Source organism: Coregonus clupeaformis, chromosome 10 (genome assembly GCF_020615455.1).
Source record: "Coregonus clupeaformis isolate EN_2021a chromosome 10, ASM2061545v1, whole genome shotgun sequence".
NCBI lineage: Eukaryota > Metazoa > Chordata > Actinopteri > Salmoniformes > Salmonidae > Coregonus > Coregonus clupeaformis.
Genome location: NC_059201.1, coordinates 62330054 through 62357931, shown reverse-complemented (window position 1 = coordinate 62357931; position 27878 = coordinate 62330054). Strand labels below are relative to the sequence as shown.

At 41.7% G+C, this 27878-nt stretch overlaps 1 protein-coding gene across 3 annotated transcripts in view; it reads left to right on the top strand.

The window, feature by feature from the left end:
* Positions 1–27878, top strand: part of LOC121533082 (VPS10 domain-containing receptor SorCS1) — a 166460-nt gene that overhangs the window by 80246 nt on the left and 58336 nt on the right. For all 3 annotated transcript variants that reach the window (XM_045223146.1, XM_045223147.1, XM_045223148.1), the window contains exons 2-4: positions 2920–2987; positions 7654–7753; positions 24179–24337. In XM_045223146.1, coding sequence (XP_045079081.1) covers positions 2920–2987; positions 7654–7753; positions 24179–24337 — 327 coding nt within the window. The remainder of the gene's footprint in view (positions 1–2919; positions 2988–7653; positions 7754–24178; positions 24338–27878) is intronic.

Genomic DNA, 27878 nt, shown 5'->3' with positions numbered 1-27878 from the left:
GTCTACCCACGGGCCTAATTGGCAAGCTTGGTAATGTAGCATATGCACTTTCCAGCGGGGAGACCATCTGACACGGACGCACGCTGATGGCCACCCACATTAGGCTGCGTATGTGGCAGACAGAAGGGATCGTATGCACACTGTCCTTCAGCTAATGATGCCAGCTACACAGCCAGCCCCACCTGGCCTGCTCCGTTTTTACAGCTCTGCTTACTTTGCTTTTAAAGGACTTTATCTGTCCAGGTTGTTGGATGTTTGAGCGAGGGCGAGGTGATAGAGAACCTGGCCCTAGTACACAGAAACAGGTGGACGGGAGGCATAGGCATGGAATATAGAGATACATTGGTACAAGGGCAAGGAATACAGAGATACATTGGTACAAGGGCATGGAATACAGAGATACATTGGTACAAGGGCATGGAATACAGAGATACATTGGTACAAGGGCATGGGATACAGAGATACATTGGTACAAGGGCATGGAATACAGAGATACATTGGTACAAGGGCATGGAATACAGAGATACATTGGTACAAGGGCATGGAATACAGAGATACATTGGTACAAGGGCATGGAATACAGAGATACATTGGTACAAGGGCACCTGCTCTGGCACACATATCACATACAGACATAGAAAAACAGAATTTAGAGGTTTGGTAGAATTTCGGAGAGAGAGAGGAGATAGAGGGAGAGAGAAGGAGAGAGAGAGAAGTCTTATGGAGGTGGTTGTGTGTGGGTGCGTGCGTGCGTGCATGGCTGTGTGTGTGTGTTCCTGTGTGTGTGTGTGTGTGTGCGCGCCTGTGTGTGAATTCCCCCTCCAGCTGGCCAGCAAAATGGACTGGGTCATTAGCATGCATTGGTCTCATCTGCACATGTAAGGTTATTCATCCCCTGGGGTAATTCTCTCCTCACCGGAGTATCTACCGCTCAGACGCTTAGAGGAGATGCCGGGCTACATTGTGAACAAGCTTTTAATTTAAAGGAGTTTTGTGTTGATGGTTTCTTCCCTCTAACCTAAACTCCTCCACAGGTCGACCCAAAGCAGCCGTGTGTGTGTGTGTGTGTGAGAAAGTGTGCGTGCGTTGGTTCGGTGCGTTCAGAGGCCGCAGATGTTGCCTCATACATAATACAGGGTGATCAAAGGGACCTTCCTCACAATGTAATTCCCCGCTACCGAGGTGCATCTGTTCTGGCGTTGTAACGCACTCGCAGGGCCCCCACGCTGGCGGAACTCACTTCACAAAGTCCCACAAGTCCCACGGTGACTCCTCCTCCGCCACGCCTCAAAGGTATCCGGGGGACAGGGAAACAGTTGGATGTTGCCATGACACAGCGTGCAGCCAAGCAACATTGTATAGCTGGTCTTGGAGACGGCATGTACAAATTGTTTATAGGCTCCGGTTGTTTGTTTTTGCTGTACACTATGGGCTTGGACGATATTCCACAGAAATCATTTTTTTCCCTGAATATGCATACAGCGCAGTTCCCCAAAGTTCCTCTTAGAAGTTTCAGACCAGCTAAGCGTGTTTGGAGGGGAAAAAATAAGCTATGTACATGATGCTAAGGTCATCTGGATGACGCCAGGCAATATAGTAGCACAACACTGCTGCTGGATCTGTTCGAGCTTGTCCATGTTGTTACTGACCTCTGTGTTGTATGACATCCACACGCATTTGAACAATCACGAAACTGTCAAACCCATGACATCATACTCCAGGCGATTCCACACAGTTAGCAACATGCTAACAGACAACAAACATTGCGTGGAATGTCAGGGGGTCTGTATTACCATGTCAAAGTAGACTGGCAAACTACAGGTGTGCTCGGTGAATAGCTCCACCGCCACAAATTGCAATGATTTCAAATATACCTCTAGTCATAAAGTAAATAGTTGGTCTTCTGCTAGTTCTTATTCTGCTTCTAGCGGAATGCAATTTATCTGTCTTTTCATTTTCCCTGAAAACTTGGATTGACCCAGATTTTCCTTCTAAACCCCAGGGTGTGACAGTTATAAAGAATATTTACAGTGCTGCGTTTACATTGAATAGGATATTATTAAATAATGAGCACTAAATAATTAGTCATCACATTCGTCTGATGTGTCTTTCAGTTCCTTTCACTGACAGTTCAGCTGAGCTTGCTAGTCAATTGTCAGATCCCCTGAACAAGCTTGGAGGAGGACACATTCTTATAATGTATTCTCTATCAGGTAGACAGTGAGTTTCCCAAAGACAGAACTATGCCTTTCATGTGCGGCTACAGAGGCTACATATCCAACATTTAATAGCTTCCTTTTTCTGTCGCTCCTGTTTTCTGTTTTGTAAGGATGTGATAGGTGATTTAGAAAGTATGGAACAAGCATATTGTATTACACAAGTGATCATGAAATAAAGGGACACCATTTGAACATGGGAAAGGGAAAGGAAAGGGGGATACCTAGTCAGTTGTACAACTGAATGCATTCAACTGAAATGTGTCTTCCGCATTTAACCCAACCCCTCTGAATCAGAGGCCCCCCTGCCTTAATCAACATCCACGTCATTGGCGCCCGGGGAACAGTGGGTTAACTGCCTTGTTCAGGGGCAGAACGAAATATTTTGACCTTGTCAGCTCGGGGATTCGATCCAGCAACCTTCCGGGGATGTTACAGGCCAAATTGTTGATGACCTGTGGCTTGTAACTCCAATAACATATAATTTCCTTGGATTTCACATACTATAGAAGAAAACATGATCTCCTTGACTGCTGACAATGTAATTCAGGATGAATCAATGAAATGCTATGTGAAATGTGATTACGCCTATGTTTAAGATTAATTGTGTGTTGAAACGTGCATTTATTTATCACTGAAACGTTTATTTATTGTAGGCTGTTTATTAAAGTGTATTAATAAGGATTTCTCTTATGTCTTGCAGGTGATTCTCATGCTGACCAAGCTGTTTGACTTCAACCTGAACAGTGTCACAGAGAGCTCATTGTGGAGGTAAGCACGTCATACTTTGTCATTGCAAGTCTTCTGTGTACATTTCTGTGTAAAGTCTTCTGTGACTGCCTGCATATCTGATTTTAGCAGCAACAAGGTTGTGTTTTGAGTTCTGTCTCCTTTGTATACCACAAACAAAAAAAATACATAGGTGCATCGCCATAAGAGGTTGACAAATCTAAGACTTACACGACATCTCCTTGAATATTAAAACGGTAAACTTGCCCTCTCCTCATTGAGGAGATTTTTCGCCCGAAAAACATGCACCCGTCGCCAGAACCTTCCAAGCCGACCGACCAGATGTTTAATTCAGCCCAAAGCAAACAGACATTAGTGTGAATATGAGTCACAGTTACTCACAGACACAATGTCCTCTCCAGTGTTATCCAAATGCACTTACTTTGACTGCGCCTTGAGTGCAGCTCAAGCGAGTCTCGTTGCCCTTTCAGCTCAGGGGGCTTCTCCCATTACCCAGAATTGAATTCATACATAATCTTCTCCCTTGGCTATAGTTGTAATATCTTGTATTTGTAGGTCTACAGGTTGTGTTCTTTCTACCTTGAGATTCGGTGCCCAATAGGTTATGTATACAGTGTGACATTCTGTGATTCTGTTCAGAGTGACGCACAAGTATGTTTGAGACTTTGCTGAAAATAGAAAGTGTTTGACTGTCCATTTGAAACCCCACAGTTAGAGTATTTTAGTTGTTTTTCTTTCTCGGCTTATTTTAGCCTGATCTTTCAAAAAAAGAGAGACAAATTGAATGCTCTTACGTTTGTTCCACTTGGCGATCATTAAAGTTGATTGAATGCGGTTTTGGCATTTAAGAGACTTCGGAACAGTAGGCCTGTCAAATCTGTAAAAATCCCAGCCGGTGCGGGTCTGCTGGAACATTGTGGCTCTCCTCTGAAAAAGAGAAAACAGAAAATGGACCTCAGGACTTTCCAGTGAACTCAGCGGCCTTGCTCACAACAGACCCATGGGTCACCCCAAGGCCTATCTCCCAAACACAGCAGTGGTAAATGTAGTGTTATATGACTGTCTCCACTTAAGTCCTAACCACTAGCCTTTAGTGGCTTAAGTCGTGGATGGCTCAAACGTGAACGGGCGTGATACCACATTACCCTGTTAATGGTGCTCTTAACATTGACTGTTCCCTCACTTCATTATGAGAGAGAGAGAGAGAGAGAGAGGGGAGGAGAGGGGGGAGAGGAGAGAGAGAGAGGGGGGGTTCGGTTTCCTGGTTGGAAGGCAGCCGTCAAACCTGGGGCAGAAATGGGAGGGAGGTACAAGCCCAACCTGCTGCTCTCAAAGTGGAGAGAAATACTATCGGAGTGCGCCAAGGCATTCATAAATTAATTTGGAATACTCAGCAAAGCTGCCATCCGTTGGACGTTTCAAGCTGTTTATTGTTTATGTTGCACCTCGCTAATGCGATTAGCGACCTCTCGCTAACCAACTCCAGATACCCCCCACTCATTGATTAATCAAACTCCAATAGGGAAGACAACAGGGCTTCGGGCTGCTGCTGTTATCGTACAGTAGATAAATGGGGGGGAAATCTAATTGGGCGTGTATTGGGGGTACTCTAAGTCTCCACCCAAAAGGAAGTTGTTGTCCTTGAAAAGAACCCAACAAGGCAGTATCACATTAGTCCGATATGAATAAAGTAGCTTGAAATTGAACCCTCAAATAGAGTAGCTAGGTATTATGTGGGGTGCTGGTATTGATGTGAGGAGTGCTGTATATGATGTGGGAGTAGCTAGTATATATGTGAGGAGTAGCTGGTATGTGGAATAACTCAATCACCTGTAACACAATACACAATCCCCAGTGATCCAATTTAACAGTGAACCAGATTACCTTTATCAGACTCACTTTACATTTTTATTCATTTAGCAGATGCTCTTATCCAGAGCGACGTACAGGAGCAATTAAGGCTAAGTGCCTTGCTCAAGGGCACATCGGCATATTTTTCACCTAGTCGGCTCGGGGATTCTTAACCGATTTTAAACCGCTAGGCTACCTGCCACCCTGTTATTCTTGTCTCTATATAATGTTTCATTAAATCGACAATGTTCCATCCAACACATGAACAATCCAGAGAATTGGCTGGCCGAAACCAGAGGCCATATGGAGAAGATAAAAGCAGAGGGGTAGAGGCTTTATTGGTTTTATTGGTTCATGTCGAGAGTTGCTGCACTAGTAAAAGTAAGTCATTGGGCCTTAAATCACAGCAGCTGTATGATGGGGTTCTATGAGGAGCAGATCTATAGCCAGATGATGTCATTGTACCGTGGTCCAAAGTGTCGATGGATCCACCCGTTGATAGATGTTACTGCCGGTATTCAGTTGTTCACCGAGAAACGCCCATATTTAATCGCCATGGAAACCATCCCATAATAAATCTGAAAAGGGGAAAATGAAAGAAAAGGAAAAACAGAAAGTCACCTGGCTGGTGTCACGAGGCTGGGCTATTTTTGTGTTTCTGTGTGTTGTTTGTCAACTTCACTACAAAAAAACTACTTAAAAATTGTAACGCTTCCATTTCAATTGAGTTTCCAAAATCAGGATTTAATAGTTCTTATCACCACAGGATGAATGAAAACCCTGTATCGAAGTCAGTGATTGCTTTGTTTGAAGTAGTAACAAGCATTGTAGGGTGAAGCATGCATGGTGTATTTTTGAAGCTTTGCCTGCTTTGTGTGTGTGTGTGTGTTGTGTTTGTGTGGGTGTTTTAGCTGAACATGAAATAGCTCCTTGATTGAGCCTCGCTTCTCTCTAAATAAAATGGACTTGGCAGCGGAGATAAATTGTTCAAACCTTGAGAGTGTTCTGGAATGTCACATCTCAGACCGGAACACACATTTCACATTAGCACTCTGACCATCGCTTAAATATTTCAGCACAATCCCCTCTCATCCACCGTTAGCTTTGACTCAACTGTTGGGATTCATATTGGGTTAGTAGTTTTATGCAGACAGATATGGTGATACTTTGAAACAACAAAGCTACCTAGACATGACCTCCAAAAAAACTTCACATTATTTTGCCTTTTCAGTATTCTTTCCAAAATCCACTCAAACATTGCTGTTACTTCCTTTAAAATGGGAAGCTTTGTGTGAATGACAATGCAGGAGGCCAAGTGCAAACTTTACACAAAGTGTCAGTGTTGCTGTAGGTGGGTGTGGTGGTGGAATCAGGCGCAGGACGCAGAAAATAAGTCCACAACTTTAGTGGTTGCACAAAACACAAGCACGAAATAAATCCCTGAGCAAACTCCGCACGCAGGCGAAAATAAAACGGGCGCACTAAACATGTGCGACAAAACACTCCAACACAATGGAGAACAGCTCAACCGAGCAAACAGTATACGTCCAAGCAACGCTCACCGTGAAAACAATCACACACACACTTACAACACAACGAAACTTATAGACACTGACACTAAGCGATAACAGGTGTACAATACCAGACCAGACCAAACAACATAAAACATACACGGTGCAGCTAGTATTCCGGGGGCGGCGAGCGCCGAAGCCTGCCCGAGCACGGCAGGAGGCAGCCTCGGAAACTTACACAAAGCTAGTCTAACTCCTGGTTCAATGGCTTCATCTTTGACCAGCTATTGAACTTGAGACTATGCAGCCAGTCTTTCAGCTTTATGTGAAGTTTCACACTTCGTTGTGCCTTTTTCTCCTAAAAGATTGGACTGAAGGAGTAAAGGACATGATTTGACTTCAAAAATATTGTCCTGGACCATAACAGAGCAACTATTCCAGAACAATTGCTATTGTTCCTGATGATGTTTTGAATTCTGTGCCTTTTTAAAAGAAGAGATGGGCATTGTTCAGATAGTTGGAGACATACTGTATTTCAATGAATTTTGAAGTAGTTTGTTTAGACAGCCACGTATGGCAGAATTTGAGACACGGAATTTGCCAGTTTGGAGGTTGGACATCTGTTTCAAACTGGTAGGAGAGAAAACTATTTAGATGTCAACAAGTGTCACAAAAAAGTAGTATTCTACTGCGCTAACAAGTGGCTAACAAGCACATGCTTTACTGTGGAACTATTTAACTGACATTAAAATGGACAGTCATGCAGATGTATGATGTTATTTAGACCAGTTTTCTCACAGCAGGAAAATAATCCTGCAGCAACAGAATATACATTTTTGTAACGGTTGATACATTTTTAGTTAGGGCAAATGAAGTCTGACATTTTAAAGTGGAAATTACAAACTTTAGAAGCCTTTTTAAACCTCGAATACACTTCAAGTTTGCATTTCCTGCAACAACATGGTGATCAAATGAAGATCCTACATCTGTATGATTAATATGAAAATCAAAGATGAAAATGGTTAACTATGCCAACTATGTGCACAGCCCCCTATTCTAACTATATTTTACATGTACTGGTATATGGTGCTTAGGCTTATACAAAACATAAAGGTCAAACTTCACACTTGAACCACTACAGCCTGGCTAGGTAATGGTTGTTTATCCCTTGTAATCGGAGTGTGTCGTCGTCGAACAGCGAACCACAAGGAGGTGGGACTTAATTGTGCATGCTTTTTTCTCCTCTACTAACAATTCTCCAGGGGATTTTTAATTACAACAAGTAATTAATCAAGTCCTCATCAAACACTCTGATTAAATTCCAGGTCAACCGACTACGGAACCACTTACCAGAAGCTCAATGAGAAAGTGGGGGCGAAAACAATTCTCAGCTACTTGTACGTCAGTCCCAACAACAAGAGAAAGGTAAGGTGTTTTTAAGTGTTATTTTGTCTTATCTCATAGTTAACATTCTAGTTTGCCGTCTGCTTTCTAAATTGTTTTCCGTCTGCTTTCTAAATGCCTCTCTGTGTGGGGTGTTTCTTAAACTGCAAATGCTGACAAATGTCCTAACTCACAGTCCACTTGACACAAATTTGAACAATCTGTCAGTATAACTTCTAAGTCATTTTGGACTAGAAAAGTGAATCTACTCATTGTGGTTCAGTTAGATACACTTATGAAGGCATGGCAATGGACTTGCAATGCTGATGTCAACCGCCAATATATAACGAACATACATTTTTGAAGTTTGTACTGCCATGTCTGTTTGGTACCTCTGTCGTCTTCAACAATATCAGACACATCCATTAAACCGTGCTAATCTCCACCCAGAGAGTTAGCAGTGCTCTTCTAAGAAAATACTCCAAATCGTTAATATTAATACCGACCCTATAATTTCTCTCTCTTTCCAGAACTAATGAATTATAGACCAGACAAAGAAAAAAAGGAAGAAGAAGGGTTTAATAAATTCCAGTGTTTTAATCAAAGGATAGACAAGATCTTCATATTTGCGACCGTTCGCTCACAAACCCCCTGCACCCCCACCCCCATCCAACCCCTTCTCCCACAACCCTCAAGAGAAGCCATCCTGACAATTCTAATCATTAGTCCCATCTCCCTTCACCCTTCCTTTCTCCCATTCCTCCCTTTTAACATGACTGTAATCAGAACAGGTCATTTTCTCCTAGTTCATTCTTGTCTAATAATGAAGATGAAATGCACCCCCCCATCCCCACCCGCCCCCCAGTCTCCACCCCCCACTCCACCTCTCCTCACCCCCAGGTACATTCCAATGAAAACGTCTGTCATAGAGCCGGGGAAGAGGTGTCAAGGTAATGGTGGGAGGACGGGAAAAACAGCAGTGAGCTTTATCATTTGCTGTGGAATGTCATGTGGAATGTTACCTGTTTTGTTTGGAACATGAACACTTTTAATTAACAAGGTAGGAAGTGACCTAGATGATCGTGAAAATAAAACAGCAAAACCAGGAAAGCTTGTCAAGCTAACTGATGTTGATAGTGAGACATACAGAAATACAAACCTTCTAGCATACACTGAGTGTACAAAACATTAGGAACACCTTTTGTAATATTGACTTCCACCCCCCATTTGCCCTCCGAACAGACTCAATTCGTCGGGGCATACTCTACAAATGTTGAAAGCGTTCCACAGGGATGTTCATAATGTTTTGTACACTCAGTGAATGTCTCTCTAAACAAAACACAGACGCTAGTGGGTTTCTAAAAATGGCAACAACATACTACTCAGAGCCACCCCTCTAACACAGAACTCAGGTGATATACATGTAAAAACTAACTGGTGCTAATGTCCCCCCCCACACACACCCACACCTGGGAGGAGGACCCGGTTACCTTTGTCATCATCCTCTGCCAGCTGTCACCCTCGCTGTTAGGGTAAATCAACCTTCTGTTGCTGCAGGAGATGGTAGAGTAGAGAGGAGTGGAGGAGAGAGATGCATGGGGTCACTGGTGTACAAGGACCAGTGGAGACCAGTCAGAAACAATGGATCGCTATTTTATCACTGCACTGCATGCATTCTGACTCATTCTGTGTAGGAGAATGCTTATAAGGGAAAAGCTTGCGAAGGCAAATAACCGTATTATCAATAGTTTCTAGTTGTATTAGTTGTATGTATGGGATATGCATGGTATACATCATCCATCAAAACGCTTACTATCAGGTAAGAAACAATAAGAAATAATAAAATATAATAATAGAAACATAAAGTAAATGGCTCAGTAAAATATAATAAACATTTTAGCATAAGTATAATACAGGAAGGCACAATTTATAGTCCAATATTTACATGTGTTTTGCGGAAGGGGAGGGGGCAGTGTATAAACTGAGCAGTATAATAAGTCTGGTAGCAGCCGTTGTAATGTGTGTGTGTGTGTGTGTAGCATGAATATATATATGTGTGTGTGTGTGTATGTCTGTGTGTGTGTGTGCATGAGTGATTATATGTGTGTAAGGTGCAGAGAATCAGAGCAGGTGGTCAGTCCAGTTCAAGTGTAACCAGAAGCAAATAGCGGATAAACAGGTTTTAATACAGATAAATGTGTGAGAGAAATAACGCGTAATGACGGTAAATATGAGAACCCCTCTGACATGCTTGCAGTTCATTTTCTTGTACAAATGTTTGGTAGGGCGGCTAATGCTTATGGAAAATGAAAGGAATTTGAGGTCAGGGTGATTGAGCGATGGACAGATTCAGACAAACAACATCTCTGGGTCCCTCTCGGAAGCAGTGATTTTTTGGAAGTAATAGCAGTGTTTTCCGTGAAAATTGCCTCTGGTACATTCTAATGCCTTAATTCCATCCAAAATGCACCCCTAGACTATAGAATACTTTAATGATTTTTCCTCGCATCTTAGTAAAGTTTGTGGTGGTATTAAGTAGAAAGACATGACTTTACAATGAAATGACTGAAAATGATTGAAATTGAGTGTGTTAGTTGTTTTAGATATCGTCTAGGCCTAGACCTATATCATCAGGACTATTTTCTAAGTAAGAAAACCTTTTTTAACATTAAACCATTTACAGTTTTTCTTCAACTGGTATGATTGAAGAATGAAGCAGGTGTTAAACATTGGCTTTGCTACACATAAAGCAGCAGTTGACTACTAACTTTAATTAAATCAGTAGGCCTATATCAATATCTTTAATACCAGCATATACGTATCATGACATTAGCTTTTATAACCTTCAATCTGTTTTCTTTTATCATATTTCGGACCAGAATGAGGCGCTCTCTCCACTACATATTGTTCCTGCAGTGAGAATTCAACATATTCATTGAATGTTTTCATAATTTATCTGCAGATAATCGCTAAAAAGCAGGAGTGGCCTACCAGTATCCAAATTAGGGAGCCAAAATAACATCTCTCTTACCGATGAGATTCGGTTCCGTTCACCTAACAGATCCATTCAAAAAGAGCCGTTAGTTCGCAAACAACCCATCACTAGGCTACACTGCCGAGCCACTTTAGCGGTCACTGGCAAGTCTCTTCATGGGCTTCGAATCCTAGGAAAAAACAAACAAGATCTTTGGTTTACATGTCCTGATGCGATTCCATGGACATTGTATCTTTTTTGAATAGCAAAGGGACATAGATTGACTTTATTCAGACAGTTCGACACCTTTTATAAACTAGTCAACACTTGCTGTTCGGTCATCAATCAAAGCACAGTAAATAGTCTATGCGCCCCGACTCCGTGGCTGTATAGGCCAATGAAACACGTGAAAGACTGACAGGCGTCTGTCCTATCAATAGATCACTAGAAGATGCATATCATTCATTTTAGCGGCAGAAAGCTATATGGACTTTTCTGACTATCTAATTGAAACTTTTAAATGAAAAAAAGGCTAGTGGAAAAAAGTTATCGGATATTTAGCCGCCGGCCGGAGTTTATGGAAAACACTGATGAATGCTTTTTTTCATGAACATATTGACTAAAGTAGCAGTCAGGGCCACAAATGTTTCAGGCGAAGGCCTTATTTATGTGTGTGTGTTTGTGTGTGTGTGTTGTGCTCCAAAACAATGACAGCCTCTGTGCAGCTCAGACAGCATCAACAGGCAGGTGGGAGGAATATGAATTCACTTCAGATGAGATCTCTCCCACTACAGAGTTCAAATACTTCCATTCATTGCCACTCTTTTTGGAACAAGCACATATTTATAAGTGCAAATTAATATTTCATGTCCTCGAACTGTCCTCAAAGTAGTAAAGACAAAAACTCTTTAGAAATGTTCCTGTCACTTCCCAAAGAAGTGCAAGTGAGGGTACGTACAGATGTAGGATTTTCATTTGATCACTTGTTTGTTGCTGAGAATTGGAAATGCAAACTTGCAGTGTATTCAAGGTTTAAAAAGGCTTCTAAAGTTTGTAATTTCCACTTTTAAATGTCAGACTTGATTTGCCCTAACAAAATGTATCAACCCCCACAAAAAATTTCCATTAATTATAATCCACATTTCCTGTTGCTGCAGGATTATTTTCCTGCTGTAGCACACTGGTTCAAATCCTTACTTGTCTATTGACGCACCCATGCATCAATCTAAGTAACATAATACAAAAATCCCAATTAAAATCTGTCAGTTTAGAGATATTAGGTTTTTTGTATTGGCTGCGTCTCAATCCGCATCTGCGGTGGAACATTTACATTTACATTTACATCATTTAGCAGACGCTCTTATCCAGAGCGACTTACAAATTTGACCGAGCTACAGCGGTATTTGTCAGACCCATGAGACATCCCAAAAATCGGTCTTCTCACGAAAACGTCTGTAGCATCCAAACGGTTTGGCCTACAACCCATTGAAATGGGAGACTCTCACGAACAAGATGTTGTTCTTCGTTTTGCTCTACGACCCCCACAAGTGTCACGGGACTCATCTGAAGGTAACCCATACAAATGAATGGAAGTATGGAGGTAGTTTTGTGGCAAAAAACACAAGGGGTTAAGTATACTTCCTGAGCTGTCTTGTATTACCTAGATATAGGACAAACACTTTAAAACCTTATTCCTTATTATTTATTTTTTTACTGTCTTTTTTGCCATTTATGAATGTCTTATTCAATGTGTTTCTATGGGCTATAGTAGTAAACACCAAATTCAATATTTTATAAAATAATTTCTTTAGCCCCCCCTTATATTTGTAAGCATATAAGTGATGCCTCTTTCTTAATCAATTGATTGTTGTTGATGTTCTGTTGTAAGAACAACCTTGCAACAGGATATCATTTGATAGTTGAGGTACTGATCTCATACATCAGTAAAATGATTAAAAAGCGGCTTTCAGCCATGACTATAAGTTAACACGCCAAGGTTACAACATATGCGATTATCTAATATGCATACAAAACTCAGTATGCAAGGGTATCATTAACTATTAGCTATAGTGGATGATTAGCTAGCTACAACACATGGTATGATAACTTCTCTATGCAGGATAAATCCCTATACAGGAACACTCCAACAGTAAAACAGGGACGTGGAACTACCATGGGAGCCAGCTAGCACTAGTATGTTAGTTTAGCGTGCTAGCAACTGGAACTGCCATGGGACCCAACTGGCTCTAGAATGATAGTGTAGCGTGCTAGCACGGTGCAATTAACCTGTTCCTCACGATCCTTCAGCTGGTGGAGAGTGGTTACTCATCTCACAGTTCTTTATGGGAGACAATACAGGCGTGATCTGAGTCAAGGCGAATTAGCCATGCTCTGGCTGAAGGAAGGGAGTAGCTGTGCATGTGGTGGTAAATGGGATGGAAGCGAACAACCTAACGGTGGAAAAAAATATAGAACATCTGTCAGCCCTAAGGCACAATCTACAAATGGCTGCTATGAGGAGAGCGAGGCAAGAACACTAAGGCCCATGAGCAGTCTAGGAGAGAGGAGGAGAGAGGTAGTGAGAGTGAGAGAGTGAGGAAGAGAGGGAGGGAGAGAGGGAGAAGCCAATGAAGAGAGAGAACCCCTTGGAGTGCTTCCGCAATCTCACACAGATCGCATCGCATGACGCCACATGCGACTATTCTTACATTCCATTATTAACACACATGATTTATTAATGTTCCACATTCCACGTGATTGTTTGAGACTAATCAAAATCACGGGTGTGGCAAAATGGCATGCTTCCTTCCCTTCAAGTAGACCTACCTCAAACTTTGTTGCATGCCTTTCCTTGTATGACCTGATTATTATGTGATGCAGTGTAGAGGGTCTGCACTCTAAAAATTGAATGTACTTTTTGTTTTTCATTCTAGAGGCAACAAGTGCAACGCAAACAGTATTATCATTAATATGCTTAATATGCATCCATCCCTGACTAGCTGTGCTTGTTGTACACAAGACTCCAACAATTTGTGTTTATGTGTGTGTGTTGGGTGGGGGTTGGGTAGGGGCTAGGATGGGAGTCATAAAGCCCCAATTACCGTCGGTGTGAAGATGAAATGTTAGTGTTTGTGAGGTCCGGGCCAGGGTGCAGTGGAAATGTCAAGGAGATAGTCAATTAGTCTACACATCAAATGCCTGGGCTCAAGAGACAGTACTTGCGTTTAATAAGGAGAGTTCAAGGTGTTACAGCACCTGGTTGACTGGTGGACTCCATCAGGGAGTCGAGAATAGAGAGCTTTAATACTTTAATACTGTATGCAAAAGACAAGACAAAGTTTTAAGGGAATGGTCAAATACGGGTAAAATGAAGAGGGGAACTAATGACGAGGTAATAATGATACAACCTCTGTCTGTCTGTCTCAATTTAAATAAAAAAAGATGATCCATGCACCATTTGCTGCAGTGTGTTGACATCTCACTAAATGTCCCTCTTTCTCCTGCTTGGCCCCCCTTTCATTTTGGTGAGACCTTTGCCCGAGCATCCCAAGTCTCCCGGCTGACATTTTATTACCCTCTTATGAAGACTTCACTTATTTTCCCATGCCAGACTTTGTCCCTGCTTGACTGCCCTTTTGCCCGTAGCCTCAATTAGCCATCTACTCAGTCTCCCGCTCCAAAGCAAGACCTGGATTATGTTGAAATGGACGAAAACGGACTGAAACAGAGAGAGACTACCTGGACGTGTCCACTAAGAAATGCTGATTTTAGTTTTCCGTTGGAAAACATTTTAAAACCTGCCCTAAATGAACGTAACCCTGTAGTTAAACCCATTCAATCCCTTTCTACTGCTGACATGGTCTCTGTAAATAGGATAGGCCCTGGGTTCAAAGCAGCAACCGCTAAATAACTCCTTAGGTAGACCTTTAGGAAGCGCTGGTACAGTACATTGTATTTCACCATAACAAGAGAATAGCAGATGGAGAAAGTGAAGTCCATTAGGCAGAAATGATCTATCCAAGGCACTGTAGGGCTTTTCATTAAAGATGTAATATCTTTCCTAGGTCTTAGTGAGTGTGTTAGACTGAGAGGAGGCAATTTTAATTAATTCCATACAGGCATTCAAAGGAAATGAAGCAATTCTGTCAGTAATTGAAATGCACTGTGGACAATTATCTCAGTTGTAATAGCATTATTAAGATACATTCTTAAGACATTAATATAGAATGTCCATGTGAATATTAGAACATTTCACTCATAGTAGGCTAACTTTAGTATCTAATGGGCTGTCCACTGTTTAAGAGCATAGTTAAGATAGATGCACATTCAGATTTACTGTAGTTCAAGAGCAGTATGTCTTATAAGATATATGTAATACGATCATGCTGCCTTTTCTCCAGCCAAGTTGGACAGTTTCAATTAATGATTTTCCTCATGAAAAACCCATAAGCTTCCTATCCATCAAACTCAAACTTACAGTATTTGCTGGGGAGGTTTCTTCTGTTTTTGGACACATTTTGGAATCGCTCCAACTCAAAAATATAAATTGGACTACCCGACCAGATGATGCAGAACGATGTCGAATGGCCAAATTGCTAATTCAAAGGCTCTGTAAAAGTTAAATGAAGGACTTTGAAATGTTCATGCCACTGGCATGTTTATGTATCAGTGTACGTCAATGGCATTCAACCGGGAGCCTGAAAATATTACTAAAATAAAATGAAGTGGAAAAAATATTTATTTTATTTACATGAGTTTTTATGAATATCACCAGCAACAACAGAATAAACACATTTTGAATTACATACCTACAATAGAACAGAGGACAATATCTTATTTCTAATGATCTCAACTTAATTTCTCAACTTCCTATATTGAGCAAATTGCACTCATTGGTGCCAATTACACTTACCGGATTATCTGACATTTGAAAAAGCACCTGCGTTATAGGCTACCAGTGCAGCAAGTGCCGCTGGCTGCTGGTAAGCTTTCTTAACTTGTACATACAGTACCAGTCAAAAGTTTGGACACACCTACTGATTCGAGGGTTTTTCTTTATTTTTACTGTTTTCTACATTGTACATTGTCAAAACTATGAAATAACACATATGTAATCATGTAGTAACCAAAAAAGTGTTAAACAAATCAAAATATATTTTATATTTGAGATTCTTCAAATAGCCACCCTTTGCCTTGATGACAGCTTTGCACACTCTTGGCGTTCTCTCAACCAGCTTCATGAGGTAGTCACCTGGAATGCATTTCAATTAACAGGTGTGCCTTCTTAAAAGTTAATATGTGGAATTTCTTAACTTCTTAATGTGTTTGAGCCAATCAGTTGTGTTGTGACAAGGCAGGGGGGTATACAGAAGATAGCCCTAGTCCATATTATGGCAAGAACAGCTCAAATAAGCAAAGAGAAACGACAGACCATCATTACTTTAAAACATGAAGGTCAGTCAATACGGAAAACTTCAAGAACTTTGAAAGTTTCTTAAATTGCTGTCGCAAAAACCATCAAGCGCTATGATGAAACTGGCTCTCATGAGGACCGCCACAGGAATGGAAGACCCAGAGTTACCTCTGCTGCAGATGATAAGTTCATTAGAGTTACCAGCCTCAGAAATTGCAGGCCAAATAAATGCTTCATGGAGTTCAAGTCCCAGACACATCGCAACATCAACTGTTCAGAGGGGACTGTGTGAATCATGCCTTCATGGTCCAATTGCTGCAAAGAAACCACTACTAAAGGACACCAATAAGAAGAAGAGACCTGCTTGGGCCAAGAAACACGAGCAATGAACATTAGACCGGTGGAAAGTTGTCCTTTGTTCTGGAGTCCAAAATTGAGATTTTTGGTTCCAATCGGCGTGTCTTTGTGAGACGCGGTGTGGGTGAACGGATGATCTCCGAATGTGTGGTTCCCACCGTAATGCATGGAGGAGGAGGTGTTATGGTGTGGGGGTGCTTTTCTGGTGACACTGTCTGTGATTTATTTAGAATTCAAGGCACACTTAACCAGCATGGCTACCACAGCATTCTGCAGCGATACGCAATCCCATCTGGTTTGGGTTTAGTGGGACTATCATTTGTTTTGTTTTTCAACAGGACAATGACCCAACACGCCTCCAGGCTGTGTAAGGGCTATTTTACCAAGAAGGAGAGTGATGGAGTGCTGCATCAGAAGACCTGACCTCCACAATCCCCCGACCTCAAACCAATTGAGATGGTTTTGGATGAGACGGACGGCAGGGTGAAGGAAAAGCAGCCAACAAGTGCTCAGCATATGTGGGAACTCCTTCAAGACTGTTGGAAAAGCATTCTAGGTGAAGCTGGTTGAGAGAATGCCAAGTGTGTGCAAAGCTGTCATAAAGGCAAAGGGTGGCTATTTGAAGAATCTCGAATATAAAATATATTTTTTGGGTTACTACATGATTCCATATGTGTTATTTCATAGTTTTGATGTCTTCACTATAATTCTACAATGTAGAAAATAGTACAAATAAAGAAAACTCCTTGAATGAGTAGGTGTGTCCAAACGTTTGACTGGTAGTGTACATTTTTGCCAACACATGGCTAACCTTTGTTTAACCAGATGATGGGCACATGGGGGTGCCATGTGCCCATCAGCTCACACTTATGTCTAAATGTAATTCATGTTTTTAAGAAATATTTTAATTTCCACATCTAGCATGCGAAGTGTTTGTTGTCCAATCTACATGGTAGTAGGTTAGTCAGACAGACAGTATAGTTGTCATGCATCTAATTAGCCATTCTCTCAGCAGCGCCGGCGACAGCCCGCCTCGGCCTCCTCACCTAATTGGCTATCAATAGTTCAAAAAAGTTTGTTGAATCAGGTCGGACTCGGGTGGAGAGTGAGTGCATAGTTCAAGATGGATGAACAAAAGGCAAGACCAAGTGGTGCAGAAAAACCACGCAAAAAAGCATTATCTGACCAAGCTCGTGCCAAATTACCGAAGATAACCACATAAGGAAAGCTACCACCTCGTCCTCGACTGACGAAACACCAGGTGGAAGCTAGTAGGCCTAGTTATGCAGCTAGTAGGCCTAGTTATGCAGCAGCTAGCACTAGCAGCCTCCCAGTCCAGACAGAGACCTCACTGCCCGGGCCCTGCTATGAGAGTGGCCTTGCTCCTCCTCTTCTTCCACCCCTTGCGAATAGTGACAGTTCCTCTAGTGAGAGTGTCGAGCCTCCTTCTCCTCCTCCTCTCCCAGAAAACCAAGCTGACGGGTACTGCCAGAGAACCCCCCTTTCTGTGAACACTGGTAAGCCTACGAGTGATGAGACGGATAGCCCACAGCGTGGAGTCCAAGTTCCAATGTGTAATATATATAGGCTACCGTGCTAAATACTGTATATAGCTATAGACAGGCTAGTAGGCTAGACTGCATTGTCTGCATAATGAAACAATCCCTAGTAAGCTATTGTTTTGACATGGGCGTTAATAGCCTGGTTTTACGCAACACAAATGTTCTACCCAAGCTGCGCGAGAGCGTGAGGACGGCCAAGGTAGGCTATAGGCCTACAGGACAGTTGTTTGCTATTTAAAAACATAAATTGGTTACTGATTATTATGTTGTTGCATCGAACATTCATTCATTTTACAATCTGCAATGTTTGAATGTCCCGCTTTAATTACTGAACAAGTAAATACATTATTTAAACCAGCCAGCATTCTAAATAGCAGCATTGCAACACTGTAGGCCTATAGCTTAGTGAAACATAAACGGTAGGCTTAACATGAGAAAATGACGACCAAATCAAAATAAACATGTATCCAGTAAAGCAAAGCTATAGGCTACTATAAGCAATAGCACCAATCTGATAGCCTATCGATAGGCAGCCACGTAGACGTTGCAATTTCAGAACCACGGGCAGCGATCGGTAGTCTATACTGAGGGGCTGACGCATTAGATTTTTTTTTAGGGAAAGTATGGAGAGTGGGGAGGGGCCCAAACTCTGACTTTGCGGGGGTCCAGAGAAACTGCACTACGCCAGTGCGCTTAGAACATGTGTTTGGAGTTACCTTTCTAGCTAATAGGCTATGTTATAGTTTACACTTCCTCTTCCAATTATAATGTGGGGAGGTCAAAATATTGAAAAACTATACCAAATGTATTCATTATAAAATGTTAATTACTTCTCCTTGCAATTATCATTCACCTGATGATAAGACAAGATGTGAAAAAAAAAGTTTTTGCTAAGGTATGATGGGGGTCCCTGGGTCGCTGGTTTGCCTGGGAGGGGGTCCCTTGGCAAGAAAAGGTTGAAGACCCTTGGTCTAATTATATTGGGGATTGTGTAATTTTGACTTGGGCCACTAGATGGTGGCTGATTCATGGCTTCTACAGTACTCTGCTGCTCTTCAGATGTCTCTATAAGGCTAAAGAGACAGTAAAGACTGAACTTTTTGTCTGAGGAGTTCACTTACTGGTCACCGACAGTCCATGGGATGACATGAGTGAACACGCAACTCCTCTTGTTCTCCATTCAACAACAAATGCACCTGCTGCTGGTTTACAGGGAGTAACATCTCATAATCATGTCTGGGTAGTCAAACTAGTAGCAACATGTCAGTCTAAAAGTGGGGGTGTGTTCTTAGGAAGCTCCAATTTAGCGAGTACTACTTTCGCTCTACTCTCCATAAGTTTCCTTGAAATCTTGCCATTTGAACTTCCTATAGTGCAGAGAGAGTATATTTGTCGCTGGGGCACCGACTGTGTTACACTTGGATTTAGAGCGAGGCTTCACAATCCAATTACTGTGACTGGGGTGAAATGGAAAATATGGGCCTAATTTCATTAATATTCTATCACTGAGTATTTACTGCTGCACGGCTATTAACTCACTGTGTTATTCCTCTCACACTTCTTAAACGTCTTGCAGTTGGTGGCTGCTTCATTATCCTTTGGTCATTTTGAACCTCTTTGGCCTCATAAACTAAACACACACGTACATATACACACACTGGAGTGCACACACACACACACACACACACACAATGGTAGCCATTCCAGGCATGCCCTCTCTTTCCCCCGTGTGTGTGTGTGTTCATCAGGGGAAAGTGTGAAGTGTAGAAATTAACAAAATGCGAGAGTTTATGTGTGGATTAGCATGGAACTCTGATGGAGAAAGTTTCAGGGTCAGCATGATTTTTCAGTATTTCTCCTTTTATTTATAGAACTCCGTTCGTTAAGCAAAAAGAGAAGGATTTAATTGGGCGGCATAACGTTACGCAATGTTTGTGATGGTTTCTTGAAATTACCATTGGAAAAGTTGATTAATTCAAAACATCTTCAGTCTGTCATTTCCTGTCTAAACGTGACACAGTGGTCCTCTGTAGCTCAGCTGGTAGAGCACGGCGCTTGTAACGCCAAGGTAGTGGGTTCGATCCCGGGACCACCCATACACAAAAATTTATGCACGCATGACTGTAAATCGCTTTGGATAGCGTCTGCTAAATGGCATATTATTATTATTACAGTAATGTCATGTTGTGTGATGAGGATGTTGACATTTCTATGCAGTTTTATATCAATCTGTTAAATTACAAGGTAAAGCTCAGAGATAGCGTAACTAAAGATACAGCTATGTCTAAACAAACAGTCATGTAATTTTGCATGATGTGGATGTTGACATTTTTATACAGTTTTATATAAATGTGTGAAATGACAAGGTGTAGCTCCGTGATGACATAAGTCTAAAGGCTTGACCTTTATTATCCATATTAAGTAAAGATGAGTATTTAGATAAAAGTATAACAGCTGAATGCTTGGCATCTTCATTGCCCTGGTTACCGCTCATGGTTAATGTCATCTTATGAAGCGGAATATAGTATTCAACACAACTCCTACAGGATTCATTCCCTCACTGCCACATCTGTCCAACTCTTCCCTTCATTTCTCTCTCATCTGAAGGTTATAAGTGGAACTAATCAGATATACAACCACATCCCCGAGAAGCTCACCAGAATCTTCATAACCCATTTTCACGTCGCACTAGGATATATCGATTTCTATATTCCAACAACAAATTATTGAAATAAGCCATCATGTGAGTGTTCCTGAATTGATGAAACCACTAATAATCCTCCCTTCACAATAGCAGCATTAGCCTACATAGGCTAGGCTAGAATAGGGCTGTATCACAATAGGGTGTTGTTTCCATATTTATAGGAGCAGACAACGTTTTAATAGTGCCCAGAGTTGAAACACTGTCTGTTACAAAGTGTTAATTGCGTATGGAATGTAAAAATAAACCGTGTTGGATTTGATTGGATTGGTCAACATGTGGATCACGTATGGCGCTACGCTAGCTAGCACACTGTGATTATGAACTTGTGTTTGGGGTCGGCCCACTATAGCTACCATTACCATGCATAGTTTGACAAATGACTTAGCAGGTTTGAGCAGCCACGGCTGAGACTCTATGTTATATGGCCAATGGTGCCTGCTGGAAGTGTATTGGGCATTTTTTACTCATGCCCAATTCCAAAATCCACCCCTATTGATGGTAATCAGGGAAACTTAGGAGCTTTGTCAAATGGGGAAAGGCGAGAAAGAGTGATAACTGATTGGAAAGACATCTGTCATGTGACACAGCGGAACCTGTTAAAATCACCTTGGGTTGTTGGTTGAAGATGGTGTCTCCCTACTCTGTTAGCCTTTCCTCTATCCTCTATAACCCAGTCAGCATGGTTCCATAGCGGTGTGATCCCTGCACGACTGATGTCATTCATTACAATTTGCTAGCGTAATGTGATCAGTGGTCTGGCTGGGGAAGGGTGAACTATAGAAATAGAATCCCTAGAACGAATATCGTCATTCAAGTCAATGTTCAAGTTATTTTATTTCTATGGGGTGAACGCCCCTGAAGTTTGAATGACGTGAGATGATGGTGTGAGGAGACTAATAGACTTCAACGGTTTGACGGTTGCATAATATCTTGACACTGAAACTCTGGAGATTTCAGAGTCGTTGTCTGACACTGAAATTGTGGGCACTACTGGGATGGATGAGTTAGGATAATAAGTGCCGATCAGTTCATGGTTTTATTAACATAGTGACTCGAGAAACACACACACACACATGCACACGCACACACACACACTCTTCTTCCTTCCCACTGTGCTACTGATAAGGGGTTATGTAAGTGTTCAGGATGACTGATTCAATTATATTTGCTGCTGATTATATCTTTTGATATATGTTTTTTTCTCACTTGGCACATTCACAGGGAAAACATTGTGAAACTCCAAGAAAAGAACAAAGCTTGTGGGAAATTAGAGCTTTCAAAGCCTAACTGAACAGAGAGGAGAAGAAAGAGAGAGGGAGAGAAATCTGAATGCATTACCCATACACACTCGCTACAAGATAGGCAAAGGGTGTGTTAAAAGACTGTCTGTACAACAATAATTAGGATTTAGCAGAGCGGAACACAGGTTTGTAATTGAGATATCTAAGAAGCGGGAGATAACAGTGAGGCAAGTCTAAAGACGCCAATTTAGAATCCGCAAATTAGTGACATTATATCTGATATTAAATGTAGACTTTATAATCAAATCATCTAATCTAATAATTTTAGGGTTAGTTTTTTTCAATCATGCAACTTCAAACTCTCAAACTGCCCATCACATGGATTCAGTGGCAGTCGGTAACGTTTAATATGAGGGAGGATTATTTGTATTTTTTTAAGCATGGCCTTATTGACTGTCATTCATATTCCATTCACCCAGCTCAATGTAACATCGATAGGTTTAGGCATGATACTAGAATTGTCCCTATACCCATTTTGAGGTTACTACAACTTAACCTATGAATGAAAGTGTACAACTTAGTTGCACAGGTTGAGAGAAAAATTAGAGTAATCAAGGTGAGAGACAGTGACACATTCAATACCTTGCACACTCTTGCCTGCATCTAGCTGATCTAGGGTGTAATCATTAGTCCAACAGTTGCAAACTAGAGTTTCTATTGGACAAATTAAGGTATGTTTATCCCTGTTTCGTTCTGTTTGCTTCTGTTTAAGAAATGTTTTTCAACATAATTGGTGGAAAGAATACACCCCTGATCACACGCAAACACAGTTTACTTTCATAGCGGCCACATACAAACAGCATGATCATTTTGCTCGTTGTGTAATTCCTTCTCGCATCTACATGCTCTCCTCCTCTCACCTTTTCCCTTCGCTTGTGGACTTCAGTGCACAACACATCAGCTGTCTGTGACCAGGCGAAAAAACCTTTCCAAGCCAAACCTTCATATCATAACAACTAACCACTACATACAGCCTACATCATTGTCACCATATTAGCTAACGTCATAGTCAACATAGCTACTAGAACTAACGTGTTAGTAAACCCGCTACAATCACGCAGTACAGTGTACAGTCAGCAAGCAGTTTAGCAGTTACACCGGCGGGCCCCGGTAACAATACATTAATAAAACCAAAAGCTTACCTTGACTTGGAAGAGTTCCAGTGTTGGATTGCCATAGCCAGCTAGCTAACATAGCATCCCTCTCTGTTTGAGCCGGGTGTTTGAGTAGGCTAAACTAGATAGCTGCATTGGCTAGCTAAGTGAAAGTGAAAAAAAATACAGCAAAATATAGCTAGCTCTCAATCTCTCTTGCTTCTCCTTCATTTTTAAAGAAATGTATTTGTTAAAAACTGTTCAACTATTGTCTTTCTCTCTCTTTGAGTCAACTACTCACCACATTTCATGCACTGCAGTGCTAGCTAGCTGTAGCTTATGCTTTCAGTACTAGATCATTATCTGATCCATGAACAACATGTCAGTTCATGCTGCAAGAGCTCTGATAGGTTGGCTGACGTCCTTCGGAAGTTGTCATAACTACTGTGTAAGTCTATGGAAGGGGGTGAGAACCATGAGCCTCCTAGATTTTGTATTGAAGTCATTGTACCCAGAGGATGACGGAAACTAGCTGTCCACCAGCTACACCATGGTGCTACCCTACAGAGTGCTGTTGAGGGTGCTGTAGACCTTCATTGCAAAACAGTCTGTTTTAATGCATTATTTGGTGATATGTGAGTATATTTAGTATAGTTTTACAATTTTTTTTAATGAAATTCACTGAGGAGGATGGTCCTCCCCTTCCTCCTCTGAGGAGCCTTCACTGCATGGATTACCAAAATATATACCATTTAAATCTCAGATTTGTACGACAACGGAGGGAGTTCCTAATATGGATGCCATACTTTGCGCCAAATTATCCACAAGTCAAATCTGCCATATTGAATGGTGTCATTGTGAGGGATTCCTCATCTGCTTTAACTATGTTTTACTGCGTGAAATATGAATACAGCACACCCATCCTTATATCTTTATCCAACACTGATTCAAACTAATATCTCCCAGTCATCCACCAGTCTTCCAGCACCTCTCCCTGCTTCTGTACAGCAGCAGCTCCCTCCATGGCTAGCTCTGATTCTATTTCTGTCTGCTCTCATTCAGATCATGCTTCTGACTGACCCGGAGGTGGAAAGCAGCCTGCTGATCAGCTCCGATGAGGGAGCAACCTATCAGAAGTACCGCCTCAGCTTCTACATCCTCAGCCTGCTCTTCCACCCCGAGCAGGAGGACTGGATCCTTGCCTACAGCCACGACCAGAAGGTAAGAGGAGAGGGAGGAAGGATCACTGAACTACTGACTGACACACGCACACATACACACACACAGAGATCACTTAACTACTGTATCTGGTAGCTAGCTACAGTCTCTTCTGTCATCAGAGGCTTTCTGTCTCGCGTCAGTTTTGCCCTCTGTCAGACATCAAAACAAGACGAACTGTTATGAGTCAGGCGGTGGTGCGAAAGTGAGGTGTAAGGCGGCATCAATTGGGGACTATTTACTCTGCAGTTGAGTGAGTGGGGTTACCATGGCGAGAGGATAATGTCTGACTCATGAGAGAGAGAGAGAGAGAGAGAGAGAGAGAGAGAGAGAGAGAGAGAGAGAGAGAGACATATCAGTGGATTTAAACTTATGATAGCTCTCAACTAAGAATGATTCTATGTAATATATTGGAGTTTAGACGAGTGGCAAAGTCAAGTGTTCATAACTTCCTCAACGATTTGCTTTATTTGAATAAATTGAGTTTCTGTGGCTGAGACTAGAGCCATATACTCAATCTACTCCATATTGCTGTATATGGAACCATACTCCATATACTCCATATATAGTGCCATACTGTATACTCAATAATCTCCATATATAGTGCCATACACTTAATATACTCCATATTCTTCATAGAGTCCTACTGTATATGTGGCTCAGGTGGCCCTACATGAGGATTTTCCAGTGCAGTTTGGGGACTTTTGAGGACGAATCCCTAAGTCCCTTAAGCTCCTCATCCATTAAAATATAGGCCCGGGATTCCTTCCAATAACTTTATGAGAAAGCAAACCAACAGAGGTGATCCCCGATAAACAGTCATAAGCACCTTAACAAAGATTAAACGTGTATTATATACCCTTAGACCGAGGATTTGACTAATTCCTTTTCTCCATGACTCAGGGATTTGATATCCCCTATTTTCGGTCAAGGCATCAAACGTATAAAAAATGTGGTGATGAATCATCAAGATTCGAGTCCAAGGGAATGAAGTGCATATGTTTTAAGAATAAATAACCATCTAATTTATGAGACGCTGTCTGATGATGGTAATTACCGATGAACTGCTGAGGCAAGAGATGGTAATATGTAAAATATATATTCCATGCCTGCGATTTATAGCCATTTTGAGAATGACCATTACCATTAATAAAATGCCTTGCTTGCAGCCAGAGCAATTTGGGCCTAATGTTTCACATCTGATAAATAATTAATGTGTCTTTTTTTTCCGAGGAGGTACTTAGTGTACCTTGGGAGGTGTTTGGCTGTAGTTATAAGATGCAACTGGCCATGCATATACACTGAGTGTACAAAACATTAAGAACATCTTCCTAATATTGAGTTGAACTATCATACCCCGTTCAAAGGCACTTAAATATTTTGTCTTGCCCATTCACCCTCTGAATGGCATACAAACAAAATCCATGTCTTTATTGTCTCAAGGCTTAAAAACCCTTCTTTAACCTGTCTCCTCCACTTCATCTACACTGATTGAAGTGGATTTAACAGGTAACATCAATAAGGGATCATAGCTTTTACCTGGATTCACCTGGTCAGTCTATGTCATGGAAAGAGCAGGTGTTTGTACACTCAGTGTATACAGCATACAGGTGTAATATACAGTACCAGTCAAAAGTTTGGACACACCTACTCATTCCAGGGTTTTTCTTTATTTTTTACTATTTTCTACATTGTAGAATAATAGTGAAGAGATCAAAACTATGAAATAACACATATGGAATCATGTAATAACCAAGAAAGTGTTAAACAAATCAAAATATATTTTTATATTTGAGATTCTTCAAAGTAGCCACCCTTTGCCTTGATGACAGCTTTGCACTGTCTTGGCATTCTCTCAACCAGCTTCATCTGGAATGCTTGAATGAGTAGATGTGTCAACTTTTGATTGGTACTGTACCTGGGCTCCCGAGTGGCGCAGCGGTCTAAGGCACTGCATTTCAGTGCTAGAGGCATCTCAACAGACCCTGGTTTGATTCCAGGCTGTATCACAATCTGGCTGTGATTGGGAGTCCCGTTAGGCGGTGCACAATTGGACTAGCGTCGTCCGGGTTTGGCCGGGGTAGGCTGTCATTGTAAATAAGAATTTGTTCTTAACTGACTTGCCTGGTTAGATAAATAAAAACCTGCACCCTCGTTCTATCAATCTTTCTTTCTCTCAATCGCTCACTCTCTCCTTGGCTACCCTTACTCTGGCCAAATGCTACGCCACGCCCACAGACGTTAGTTTCTTCTCCGCAATGAGTACCTCTCCAACGATTTCTTGAATGCAAACAAATTCTAACCGTTCTGATTGGTCCCAGAAACCGATGGGTTGGGCCAGCGCCAGAAATGATCCAATCACTGATGACTTTGTTTTGTACAACACCCCTCATTTGGATGTCACCACAAATGACTTAAATGATGGCAGTCTCAGACTGAAGTATGTAGTGAACATAGAGCAGCGGAATAATTCAGTTTGAGTCGTCAGGTAAATTACCTTCCTCCCTCCCTCCCTTCCTTCCTCACTCACTCACTCTCTCTCTCTCCTACTCCAGTCTTTCCGATTCCCTTCATTCACTTTCCCTTAGAGCTATTCCTCCTCATTATTTGCATTTCCTAGATTGAGGGACTTGCCCGGCTCTCTAGAAAACACACACACGCACACACACACACACACACACACACACACACACACACACACACACACACACACACACACACACACACACACACACACACACACACACACACACACACACACACACACAGATCACTTAACTACTGTATCTGGTAGCTACTTTCAGTCTCTATTGTCATCAGAGGCTTTCTGTCTTTCGTCGAGTTTGCCCTCTGTCAAACATCAAAACAAGGTGAGCTGTTATGAGTCAGGCGGAGGGTGAGAGTGAGGGGTGAGGCGGCATCAGTTGGGGACTATTTTCTCTGCCGGTGAGTGAGTGGCGTAACCATGGTGAGAGGCTATTGTCTGACTCATTACTCATATTCAGATATGACAAAGAGAGAGGGAGGAGGGGGAGAGAGAGAGCAGAGAGGGAGAGAGTTGACAAAGCGAAAACAGGTTTTTAGACCTTTTTGCAAATGTATTAAAAATTAAAAACAGATACCTTATTTACATACGTATTCAGCTCAGGTGTATCCTATTTCCATTGATCATCATTGAGATGTTTCTACAACTTGATTGGAGTCCACCTGTGGTAAAGTCAATTGATTGGACATGATTTGGAAAGGCACACACCTGTCTATATAAGGTCCACAGTTGACAGTGCATGTCAGAGCAAAAACCAAGCCATGAGGTCGAAAAAATTGTCCGTAGAGCTCCGAGACAGGACTGTGTCGAGTTACAGATCTGGGGAAGGGTACCAAAAAATGTCTGCAGCAGTGAAGGTCCCCAAGAACATATTGGCCTCCATGATTCTTAAATGGAAGAAGTATGGAACCACCAAGACTCTTCCAAGAACTGGCCAAACTGAGTAGTCGGGGGAGAAGGGCCTTGGTCAGGGAGGTGACCAAGAACCCGATGGTCACT